The 13,434-nt window shown below is 35.4% G+C and overlaps 1 protein-coding gene across 12 annotated transcripts in view; it reads left to right on the plus strand.

Annotated features, from left to right (window-relative positions):
- Stag2 (STAG2 cohesin complex component) overlaps window positions 1-4,239 on the plus strand; it is a 131,550-nt gene extending 127,311 nt beyond the window's left edge. For 11 of the 12 annotated variants that reach the window (XM_008773521.4, XM_039099694.2, XM_063279980.1 and 8 more), the window contains one exon: window positions 2,246-4,159. In XM_008773521.4, coding sequence (XP_008771743.1) covers window positions 2,246-2,269 — 24 coding nt within the window. In that variant the 3' untranslated portion in view covers window positions 2,270-4,159. Of the gene's footprint in view, window positions 1-2,245 lie in introns of all 12 variants that reach the window. The other variant, NM_001173507.1, reaches the window with a different exon arrangement.
- Window positions 4,240-13,434: the final 9,195 nt, after the last annotated feature.

Below are 13,434 nucleotides of genomic sequence, written 5' to 3' on the forward strand. Positions count from 1 at the left end.
AGCCGTTTTTGATTAGGTAATGTTTTAGATGCCTGTGCTAATAAAATAAGGAAATGAACACATGGATATATGTAATTTTATAGTATTACCACATGATGGCAGCAGTCACATAACTGACTGCTCGGTAATCTTTAATGATTTGTTACCTTTAGAAGTCTTTGACTGTTAATTTTAAATTTCCATGACTTGAAGTAATATCTATCTAGTTCATAGTATCTCAATCATAACACAAGAAACAGAATCAATAGAAGATACTGAATACAAAAATTGTCTTCGTACAATAAATACATTATAATCCAAACTATGATAAATGTCATCAAAATAGTAAAACTAGAATTTGAATTCCTTAATGCCCACTTCTCAGATTCTCTAATTCAAAGTAACTCAAAGCACTTAGTATAGATACATCAGGTTACAACTAAACAATTCCTAACTATCTTTTACATTATGATTTTCACATTGTCTAGCAATTATACTTGGAATTATATACACATAGGATTCTAGTTTAATAGTATAGAGAAAGAAAATTGACCTATGATATGGTCATTTCCTGTTGGTGTTTGTATAACACTCCAAAGCTTAATTTTGGTACTTTGAAGTACATGTTTGAGTGTTTATTAATGTTGACATCAAAAGTAGGTCTAATTTGGTAACTCAGATAACATTGTCATTAGTGTTACTTATGTCAAACTTCTCAAACTATCTGCAGCATAAAATTAGGAAAGTGCTCAATGTACCACAACTAATTTAATATTCTAATGATGTCTGGGTGTAATCACTGTGTACAAAACACATGAATGTCAGGTGTTCAGTTGCTTCCTGATTAAGCACTGTATTTGAAAAACACCTAAGATCATTCTTGGTAGCATACTCTACATCCAGAATTGACTAGTGTAGTTGGTGAGATGCCTCAGTGGGTAAGAGCACTTGCCATTCTTCCAGAGGTCCTTGGTTCCATTCCCGGCTCACTTGTGGTAGCCAACAATTGCCTGTAACTCTAGTTCCAGGAAAGTTGACCTCCATAAACATTTGCCTTCATGCGATGTATATCTATACATGCAGGCACAGTACTCAGACAAATGCTTTACCTTTTTTATTAGTAATTGGAACTGTACTTATTCAAAGTTATAAAATATTTTGACTAGAAGAAACCTTTAAACCTCATCTAGGCCTCTTTAATGGAAATATAGTAACTCCTAACTCTGGACTCTAACAGAACCTTAAGACTTCTTAGAGAAACCAGAAGGACAAGGGGTGAGGAGTGTGGGAGTTGTCATGAACGGAGAATGTGCAACTCCTTTTTGTTTTCGTTCCTAGGCAGTGCAAGCACTTGATAATTCACTACAACAGTCCACAAATTTTCCTTGTCCAAGAATAAACAGTTCCTTGAGTTGAAAACAATTCATGAGAGTCTGACTTCCATTGAAGTGAGAAGTCTAAGCCTTTAGTGAACTCAATTTCAGTTTCTTCTGGCTTTGCTAACCGCCCTTGCTCATTTACCGTAGCCTAAAGTTTTGCTTAACTGGTCTAATAAGTGCTAGAATTTTAAATGAAATATTTAACATAATATATACAGTCAAAGTTATGTGCTGCTTGAGTGAAAAGGGTAGAGTCATTTTGTATTAGTGACAAGTTGTTATCAGAGTTTGCCTACCAATCCTTCTCCAACTAGAATGTATAAGAATGAGCACCACTCATTTCTCTCAAATTTCACCTTAGGTGCTTCTTAAAAAGTGTATTTCTGTTCATTAACTAAGACCAGATTTTCTAAAGAAAGCTTTTTATTTTTTTCTGTAGCTGCATTGTTCTTTTTTTCTCATGTTCAGATAGATGCTTATTCAAAAACCATCTACTCGAGGGTACAGATGGCTAAGGTCATGAGATTTTTCTTAAATTCTTCCCATTGAACCCATGCTAGAAGAATATACTGGGAACTACTACATTTGTTGTTCAACAAATGTTCACTTCAGGACTTAGGGGATTGTGTAACAATTACACCAGAGTCCCTACTTTTAGTTATGTTTATGAGTCAGTTGACATCGTAATGAATGCCACTGCTATTTTATTATTGATTAATGATCACTTTATTTTTATATATATATATATATATATGTCTGAAGAGATGTTTTCAGAGTGGTTTTATTAATATCTTAGCATAACAGTGATAAGATATTATAATATTTACAGATTTTTATTAAGAAATGAATGACTATTTTAACAAGATTTTTTTTCCCTCTCTCATTAGGTTCTTGGCGTGTCAATGTTTTAATACCAGTACACATTAAATCTGTGATGAAGTCATTTTCTAAGTGGAAGAGGAAATTTTAAAATAAAGTGTGGTAGATACAGTGAAATTCTGTACAGATTTTTCTCTAAGGAGAATATAACATGCTTATGCTTACCAAGATGAAGTGCATTGAGGGGCAGTTTTGTTTGCCTGAAAAAATAAAGGACAAGTAAACAATTTGATGATAAGCTACAGTTTTTCTTAGAAAGTAAATATTTTATTTATGCGCTGTTAGTTGGCTTTTAAAGGAATTATTTCATGCTTTTTTAAAAAAAAATATAACAATCTGAAGAAGTATTTGGTACAGATAAGAATCTTCTCACATTTATTTACTGGTTGTACTAAATAATGATGACCTCTGCTGGATTTCTGTTTACATCCATGAAACAAAAGTTAAGGATGGATTTATTCCCTGACCCTGAAATTGTAGGATAGAATTGTTTTTAGCATTCTAAATTTAAATGCTTAAAACATCAATCAACAAACCTTTGTTTTAAATGTTGTAATTGTGGAAAAAAGTTAAACTTATAAGCAGAACTTTTACAATTTTTTCATCTAAAATGTATTTTAAGATATTTTTAAAATCCAAGAGCTTCTGTATACTTTTCAGAAATATCCAGATGCAGTGAACTGCCAGAAGGTAACCAGTCTCGAACACGCTTATCCCACAGCAGCCCGAAAGTTTGCTTGTCCTTTAAGATAAAACGTAACGTTGTGATGTTCCTTCCAGTAGTGCCACTGTATTTTGTCTCCAAATAAAGAAGCTTATTGTAGTATGTTTGCAGAAAATTTAAACAAAAATTATACAGCTTATTAGAGTGTGGGAATAGGGATCTAAATTTTAAATAAAATTATATATATATATAAATTGGTGCTGATTTTATAATTGCGCAGTTTGTTTAGTTTTTTCTTACTTTTAAATTCCAACTTAAAATTATGAGGTTTCAGAAATATATTGAAAGTTTAACAATGTTTAAAAATAGAAAAGCATGACTGTTCATGCTTTAAAATGATTTTTAAATTTGTATTTTATATTGTTTTATCTATCTGTCTTTGCAAGCAGTCTTCAGGTTAAAGATACTTCTAACAGGTTACAGTACATTTCCTCTGTATGTAAATTAGATGGGATAATAGAATTCATAACCCATAATATTCTTTGAAAGCTAAGCTTTAAACTTCATTTTATGTCCTTTCACAAGTGAATTAGTTTAAAACAGAAAGTGGCCACTTGCCATTTTGACATCAACTCATTTTGCGAGGCTTAGGCAGCTAGACATCGTTTAAAACAAAATATTAACTTATATTACATGTATATCTATCTTTTGTCAGTCGTCTCTCAGTTCTTGAGGTATATTATTTTAATCATTCCATGCCTTAATATGCTTGCAATACAAGAATATCTTCAGATGTGTGAATACCAAAAGGTTTCTGGTTTTTCAAGTCAGGAAATCAACAAGCATTGGGCTGTGGTAGCCAAAAAACCATAGGTTAAATGAAAGACCACAAAATACATTTATTTTATTAATTCATGGTTAACAAATAAAACCAGACCTGTCTAACATACTTTCCATCAACAAACATTGTTATGTGCAAACGTATTGCATATGTTCTTTTACACACCACTGCATTTCCTACAACTGCTGAGAGGACTGTATATATGATTTGAAACCTAAGTTGATTTTTTTCTCACTCTTGAAAGGAGTATTTCTTTGTGAAAGCAGTTCTTCCAGCTTTGTTTTGAACCAGCTAAAATGTTTTCTCTATTACTCTAACCTGTTGTCCTCCACATTCTATTGTCCTAATTGTACTGTTTGCTGATTTGTATTTATGTCTTGAGACAGTAACTTTTTGAATAAAAATAAACCTACGGTATGTTGTATGCTTTATCTCTTGTAATCAAAAGGGGAGGGTGGTTCTAAATGCTTTATGAATTATATTTATTATCACACTTTAATGTGTTTGAGTGGGATTATTTATAGAACAAACCACCAGTTTATATTTTTAATAAATCACATATATTTTTAATGTGACTAAATCCCTAGTTGGGTTGTTTAGAATAGAAACCTGTAGCCCTTACTGCTTTCATTTTCATCTGGTATAGATTAAATACACTTTGAAATGTCTACCTTGTTCATTTAGGATAAATTTGAATGCCTACTGTGTCAGATGTGAGAAAAAGTTTTTCTATCACAGTTCAGTGTAAAAAAGACAATCATTAAGTTTGAACTAAGTGCTAGGGCAAAAATCTAGCAAGGAGTTCTGATTTAAGGAAATCTATTTTGGATAATGGGCTCATGATGTGTGAAAGCCAACATTTGTCTCCCGTGAGATAAAATTTGCATTGCACTTTTAAAAAGCTACTACTATTGGTGTACATTGTTTATTTTGATTTTGTAAATTGTGCAAGGAGTCTTTTGGTCATCAGTAGTTCTGAACTAAACTTACAGGATGGTAGGCAGTATTGCTGGCAGCCATTGTTTTAAGTAGTGCACACAAACCTTCATGACATGAGACCTGCTATTATCTATCCCCACTCCCTTATTTTCACAGATCACCAGGAAGTGAAGAAAACAAGTCACAGAAAAGTTAGCAAAGCTTACACAAAGATGAATGGGTAATCAGTGAGGGGCTGGTCTTCAGACCTAGACTGTCACGCTATGCTGTGTCCTACAAACTGTGATACTGAGAAATGTATTGCAACCAGGTGTGTTGGCTCATGCCTACTTCGAATCCAAGCACTCCACATGCTGAGGCAAGAGGATTAGTGCAAGTTCAAGGGTAGCCTGGCCCACATAGCAGGTTCCAGGCTAACCAGGAGTATACAAAGACTACCAAAGCTCAAAATTTACAAAAAGGTAAAATGGCATAGTATTCCTTGTGGCATGCTTCTTCTTTAAGCAATCCACTTGAATCTAAAAATTGAGTGGTGTGGATAATATGCTATTTAGTAGGTTTCTGTAACATACAAGTTAAATGTGAGCTCTGAACCTTTTAAAAGGTGTACTTACAGTTTTAAAAGTTGGGATGTTGGATAATTTAAGATAAATTTCTTCAATGTCCTTCCACAAAGGGAACTCAGAAAAAGTTCATAGGGTAGGCCAACAAGGGCTTAGCAGGTAAAAGGCCTTTACTGCCAAGCCTGATAACCTAGCTTTGATCTTAACTCACATGGTAGCTAGAATAAATTCCTGCAAAGATATCCTCTGATTGCCACATATGTATATGGATGCACGCATATGTGAATACGTGTACTAAATTTGTAAGAATTCCTATGGGTGTGTACTAGGTCAGATAGATTATTCTGTCAGTTGTAATGATGCAACAAAATAAATGAGCCAAGTGAAAGATGGACATTGTTTTTGACATTTTATATAGTTCCTAGGACATAGAATACATGCAACACTTTTCACAAGCTGGACCGAGTATATTTTGCAAGGTGGTATGAGAGGCTCTCATAGTAGTAGATTTGCTCAGAAGGCTTTTTTTTTGTTAGGCAGGTAAGTCTCCTTTAACATTTTACATGAAAAAATTACCATACACCATGAAGTCAGAACAAATTAATGGTTAACACCTTTTGTACTTGGGATCAGCCTTATCTTGCCTAAGAAAGCTGCCTCTGTGTTTCAAGGCGAATGGCAAGCATAGGCATACTTCCTACCTTACTGCAGCCTACACATCTTTAAGGACTTAATTCTCAATCTTTTTATTTGGCAAATTATATGTGATAAATATGCAAATAGGATCATATCTGCTGTTTTCAACTAATGCTTAAGTATTGAACAGCAGTCATTAAAGACTCTGAGCATACCTCTTGACTCAGATCCTGTGTAGTCTACAGCCAGTCTGTGTCCATCCTTTTATCGTTTCTCTTCATCACAGATTGTCTTAGAATGTCATATGCATGAAGCCATCCAGTGTTGTCTTTATGTATAAAATTATTAGCTTGGAATATTTCTGATATTTATACATGTTTTATATGTGAAATGTTCATTCTTTTTCTAGGTTATATTCTATTGTAACCATAAAGAACAGTTTATTAATTCACTAGATGCATATACAACTTGCTCCTACTTTTTACTAATTATGAACAAGAAAAGCTGCTATTTAAGTTGCATCTTTAAAATGAACAGGTGGGCCAAATGAAATGGGAGTGACGTTAACTAAGGCGGAGAATCTTCAAGTCAAGAGGACAGCACAAGTGCACCTCCTGTGTGTAAAACCTAAGTGTGGGTAGGATAAGACAGGAGGCTAGAGTTCCCTACACAGTACCTTCTACATTTTAGAAATCAAAACATGCCCAACTAATTACTTGAGTCTTACAGGTTTCTGCTATTCAAATTCTTAAAAGATATCACGGTGAAGCATGCCCAGGACTCGGGAGACAAAAGGTTTCTTGCTCCCTGTGTTCTACAACATCCTTGTCAACATCATATCTAATCATTAGGAGGTCAGTTGGCTTATTACATACATCTTGATGTGTTGAAGTGTTCATACATTGTGGAATTTGTAAGCCAAACAGGGTTATTACTTTTGCTATGAGAATACTTGAAAATCACTTGATGTGTTTTCAACAATACACATTGTTATTTGAACAGACAGCATGTTATATTTGCAACCGGTATTTAGCTATTGTTTTTTCAAACTGTTCCTCCCCAGCCTCTGGGAATCACCTCTTGGCTTCTCAAGAGTTTGATTCTTTTAGATGCTACATAAGAGATACTGTCTCTTCTGTGCTTGGGCTCATGTCACTTGAAATAATGTCCTCCTGTATGCTCTTACAAGTAGCAAGAGGGATGAATCCTAATAGTAGGTCTAAGTTTTTTTAGGGCCATCCACAACATGTTCAATGAATTTACTAATGACTTAGTGATACTGAGCACCGACTAAGACTTCTTGGCAATTTGTGTGTCATTAAGCCTTTTGCCTATTTTTAAGATCAAGTTATTTGATTTTTCTGCTGTCTACCTCTGTGAATTTCTTCTATATTTTAAATATTAAGGGCAATGTGTAATTTATGAATATTTTCTTCCCTGGGTTTTTTTATTGCCCTATTTTTCTTTCTATTTATCTCTGTGTCTGTCTGTCTGTTTGTTTTGAGATTGGTTTTCTCTGTCTAGTCCTGGCTATCCTGGTTTCAACCTCAAAGACCCAATTTAAAGATGTGTGGCACCACTGCTAGTTTTATTTATTATATTCTTTAGGTCATATGCCCAGACAATTATCCTGGAGGTTTTTCTCCTGTGGTTTTTGGTCTTTAAATTCTAATCCAATGTACATTTACTTATTTAAAATTTATCTAACTTTATTTTTATATGTATATGGGTGTTTTGCTAGCATGTGTGTGCACCACTGAGTCCAGAAGAGGGCATTGGATCCTAGGACAGGAGTTAGAGATATATGTGAGCTTCCGTGTTGTGTAGTAGGAGTTGAACTGGGGTCTTTTAGAAAAGTAGCCAAACTCTTGACCCACTGAGACATCTCTCTGGTCCTGTATATAAATTTATCTTTTATATAATAAGTTTAGGGTTTAGATTCATCTTCAGGTGAATGAATATCCAGTTTTTCCAACATTGTTTACTGAAATGACTCCTTTCTCATTGTTCTTTCTTGGACATCAACCATAAAAGTGTGCAGCTATTTCTGCCTCTCCATTCTGTTCCATTCTGCTTTTATTCTTGTATTCTGTTATTTTGATTACTGTCTCTTATAATTCCATATAAATATCAGAATTGCTTCACTCACCTCTGTGAAAAATGTCCTGAGCATTTTAATATGGATTATGTTGTTGCTTTGGGGCTATATGAGCATTTAAATAATATTAATGCTTCATCTGTGGTTACAAAGTCTTGTATAGCTTTTGATATGCAAATATTTTTTACCTCTTTGGTTAAATGTGTTCCTTAGTATTTACTAAATTAAATTATTGTGTGTGGAGTGTAGGTTGTGAGGCTTTGGAAGGGAGGGTATGAAAGAATATAATTGGGTACCTAAGTGCCACAGGAGATGTGTGGAGGTCAGAAAATAATTTGTTGGAGTTGGTTCTCTCCTCCCACTGTGGGTTCTGGTGATTGAACTCAAGATTACAAAGAAAACCCTTTACCTGCTGTCTCCCTGGCTCTTAGTTATGTTTATAAGCCAGTGTAAATTAGTATTATTTCTTTACTCTTTTTAAGTTTGCTGTCTCTTAGAACTTTACTGGATTTGTTTAATAGCTCCAAAAGGTTTTCTCTAGAAAAACCTTTGTGTAGTGATGGTTGAACTTTTTTCTTTAAAATTAGGACACCTTTGTTTTTCTTCCTACCAATTGCTGTGGCTGGGACTTTCAGAACTCTGTTGAATACAAGTGGTGGGAATAGATATCCCTATCTCGTCCTGATTTCGAGAAGAAATGCTTCCAAGTTCACATTATGGGATGTGGTTTATTGCAATGATGTTATTTTTATTATATAAATTATACATTATATAAAATGTATTATATGTAATATGTAAACCTCCTTTGTTCTTAATTCATAGAAGCCTATTCTACATGGTGAAAGTACACCATTCAGGTTTCCATTTACATGGAATATCTTTTCCATCCCTTCACTTTCAGTCTGTTTATGTCCTTCACTGTAGGTGAAGTGAGTCATTTATAGGAAATGTCATAGTTAGGCAACTTATAGAAGAGTTTAGGGGGCTTACAGTTTCAGAGAGTAGTCCATGACCATCATGGTGGACAGCAGGCAGACAGGCATGACATTGGAGCAGTAACTATGAGCTTACATCTTGGTCAACACGTAGTATGAAGCAAAGAGATGTGGAAATGGCATGGGCTTTTGAAACCTCAAAGACCACTTCCAGTGACACAACTCCTTTGTAAAGGCCGTACCTCCTAATCCTTCCCAAACAGTTTACCAACTAGGGAACTATAAGAGCCTGTCTCATTTAGACCACCACAGGCAGTATATTCGGATTTTTAAAAATCTATTAAACTTCTCTGTGTCAAATGTGATGCATTTGTAATCAATGTAATTATTGGTAGATGAGGACTTGGTACTGTCATCTTTTTGTTTTCTGGTCCTTTGTAGATCCTTTGTTCTTTTTCATACTGTCCTCTGTTTAAGGAATTTTATGTAGTGTGTTTTGACTCATTACTTTTTTGACTCTTGGCTATCACCTGCAGTTTTATCTTAAATATCTCAGGTTGGTTCTTTGATCATGGCAATAAAATGACTATCACAGTAAAACAAGTCAAATAATGAATTTGATTTCCCTATGGACAGAAAGTTACCTCTGCACTATTACTGTAATCTAAGTGTGCACTCTGTCCTCTAAAAAATTGATGTTCGTGGGCACATGAGAAGAGATCAGAGATTGATTATCTCCACAGTTTGTCCGGGGATCAAATACAGTCAGGTGTTTAGGCTTGGTGTTAAACCTTTACGCATAGAGCCATCTCACCAGCCCAGTATTCTACCTTTAATAAGATGTTCATTATTGGAAATAGTAATAAAATGCCAATGATTGTAGTCATTGAAAGAATAGTGATGTTGACTTGGCTTGAAATACACTTGCATAGACCTTCAGTTTATGTAAACAATGTTTATGAAGTGTGGTAGGATTTACACTTGCATGTCTCTTGGCCTTATGGTTGTAATGAGGCCTATATAAAGTACATATATAACAGATTGGTGCCATTTACTTCACATTATGTAAAGGACGCTAGTTTTTTTACCCTCTATTGTATTTGCTGGTGCCTATGATTTATGTTTGTGGCTCAGATTATTTTAGATATTTTAAATTATTTTTCTTTAAAAAAATTAGGTCTGGTGAGATGGCTCCATCAGTAAAGACACTTTTTGCCAAGCTTGGTGATGTGATCTTGAACTTTGAGACCAACATGGTAGAAAGAGAGAACTGATTTCTACAAATTATCCTGTGACTTCCACATGCACACTGTGGTTGGCGTTGATGTACACATAAACATGTACACATAAAATAATATAATAAAATACAATAATTTATTATATTTTATTATTTTATGTTACTGAGCTACCTCTGTAGCTCAGTTGTCTTTTAACATTAATATTAAAGATGAGAGAATGACACACCATCAATTTAGTATTAGAATATTCTGTTCTTGACTATGTACTTCCGTTAGTGAGTTGAAGAAAAAACATACTTGGGTTATCCCTGGAAGTGAGTAATTGTACTGTTCTCAACATACCTTATAGTTGCTTATAGTTATTTTTGTCTGTGGCTGGGGCCCATGAGATCTTCCTCTATTCAGCCATATTGATGAGCTTCTCTGACATTTCTAGGAGACACAGTATTACAGCAAACTTCCTCATTCTCTGGCTCTTAAAATCTTTCTGCTTTTTCTCCCTCAGTGTTCTCTGAGCATAAGGTTCAAGAATTGTGTTATAAATGTATCCCTTGAGTTTGGGCACTGCGGAATCAGACGTTTTGACCAATTGTGATTCTCTCTGATAGTCTTCATCTCTTGCAAAGAGAAACATTTCTGAAAAGTGAGAGCTACGTTTACCTATGGAAATAAGAAGTATCTGTTTTAGTGAGTGTTAAGGAAAAAAAGAATTTAAAAAAAGACAGTAAAAGGCAGTCTGTCTAAACAGAGTTTCAAAAGGAAGAAACAACAAATGACTAAGAAATATTTTTAAAATGTACATCATCCTTAGCAATTATGGAAAGGAAAATCAAAACAACTTTGAAATTTCATCTTACTCCAATAATAATGAGTAAAATCAACAAAAGGAAAAACAACAGATGTTGGTAAGAAAGTAGGGGAACTCCATGTGTCACCCCCAGTTCTCTGGATTGTGAGGTTTCTTCTGGGAAGTCTTCTAGACTGGATGAGGCTGCATGTGATATGCTGCCTTTGGTTGCTTTCAAGGTTTGCTTTTTGTCTTGGATTTTTAAAGTTTGATTATAACATACTATTTTCATTACAAGGGTATTGACATAGCCAGAGTACAGACAGTTGTGCCACCTTTCATACATGGTTTCCAAAGTTGACCATCTTTAGCTTATAAGAGGGTGGGGCACATCCTCCTTTGGGAAATCTTAATGGTGAGTGGCAGGAAGCAGTCACTCCTTCGTGCCCTATGTTTCTGGGTTCTGCCTTTGGGTTCCTGCTTGAGTTCCTGCCCTGACTTTAAATTTTTTGTCATGTTGTTTATCATAGCAATAGAAAGCAAACTAGTGCAGAAATCGGTTCAAATTTGTTGGGTATTGCTATCACAGACTTGACCATGTTGTTTTGGGGCATGTTTGTAACTTTGGGCTGGAATAATCATCAGTGCCCAAAGCTTAGTGGCCTGTTCTGTGGGAGCTTGGAAGGTTAAGAATGCTTAAAATAGTGCAGGTAATATAAATCTGGCTTGTGCAGTTTCAAAAGGAACTTTGAGAATCCCTCAAAGATTGTATCAGGCAGTGTTAAGAATCTGTAGCTTCAATAAGCTGGGACTGAAGAATCAGCTGTGATTAATAAAAGACCACATAATTGAAATGAAATCTTTACTAGGACTATAAATACTGTTTAGCTGGGGCTGAAAATCAGCAGTGATTAACAAGAGAGCAATGTATCTTCTCTGAAGCATTTCCTCGGGGTTGGCACATAAAGCTGTAATCTACGGGGGACTAAGGCTCAAGCTGACAGCAGGGCCTGGTAATGTTTAAAAGTCTACCTGTTTGTTGACACGACAACTGCAGAATTGAAGTGGTCTTGAATAGGAGCTGAGGCCTTGGCATCAGGCAGCAGGGTTAAGAATTCCTAAAGAGAGGCCAGTAGTGAAAAGTCCAACTACATTGCAATGTAGACCTGTAAGCTTGCACACCTAAAAGATTACTAGAGTTGTTAGTGTCTTTCTCAGTGCACCATTAATTGGTAGATGCATAATGGTTTGTTCCATTAATAATGACTTTGACTATAGTGCTGGTGATGTGTTTCTTCACTCTGAAATTACTATAGTTCTTTGCCTTACACTTGAGTCTGCAGAGATGGCTCAGCAGTTGAGTACTGACTGCTTTTCCAAAGGACCTGGGTTTGATTTCTAACAGCCAGCATACTTTGCAGCTCATAACCACCTATCACTTCAATTCTAGGGGATCTGATACCCTCTTCTGACCTTCATGGAGATCAAGTACACGTGTGGTACACATGCACACAGGCAAAAAACACATACATAAAAATAAGTATATTGTGAGAAGATAGGTTGAGTCTCTGTGTGTATGTGTCTTGTAACTTTTCCTGTGTTTATCTCTCACTATTTTAATATAATTTTTATTCCTTGAGAATTTTATATATGCATATAATATATTGTGAGAATCTTCATCCTCTTAATTCCTTCAAGATCCACCCTGCTTGTCATGCTCACTTTATGTCCTTTATTTTTTTCAATAACCTACAGAGTTCATCTGCTGCCCATGCACTCATGAGTATGATGTATCCACTGGAATACTGACAACCTACCAGGAGCCACACTCATAAATAAAAATGACTCTTCTCTAGAAGCCATCAGTTGTCCATAGTTCCTGAGCTAGAACTGGGGGCTCATGCAGCCCCTCCCATGCTGGCATTTTGACTTATTTGCTCATGTGCAGGTCTTATGTACCACACAAGAGTTTGTTAGCATTTATTTTACCCATTTCCAGGGGGCTGGGGATCCGGCATGATCTGAATAGCCTGTGTAGACACTTTCTTGCTGAACTAAACTCTAAGCCCTGCTAAATGTCATTATATTTGCTCCAAACACTTTAACTGAAAGAGTAGGGAAATAAATGGACAGTTGGCTTTCTTCAGGGATATGGCCCTTGCTTCAATAGATGGCCTTTCACCTATGCATACACTGGCAATACTAAGTGGATTCAGTCGGTTAAAAAAATCCCTTGGAGTTGTAGATGGCACCAGTAGGCACGGGAATGTGGGTGAAATCCATAAAAATACATTATTTATATTTATGAAATTCTCAAACAATTAAAACAAGTAGGAGAAATAATCCCTTCAGCTGACCATAAGGATCCAAGTAGACATGGCTATGAGGAGCCTAAAGGGCAAAAAGAGTAGAGGAACACAACAAAAAGACCAGCTATCAGACCTATATGATGCCATACCATAGGTTCATTTTATATCCTTTCAGACTATGTTGGCA

This window comes from Rattus norvegicus, chromosome X (assembly GCF_036323735.1).
Source record: "Rattus norvegicus strain BN/NHsdMcwi chromosome X, GRCr8, whole genome shotgun sequence".
NCBI classification, from domain to species: domain Eukaryota; kingdom Metazoa; phylum Chordata; class Mammalia; order Rodentia; family Muridae; genus Rattus; species Rattus norvegicus.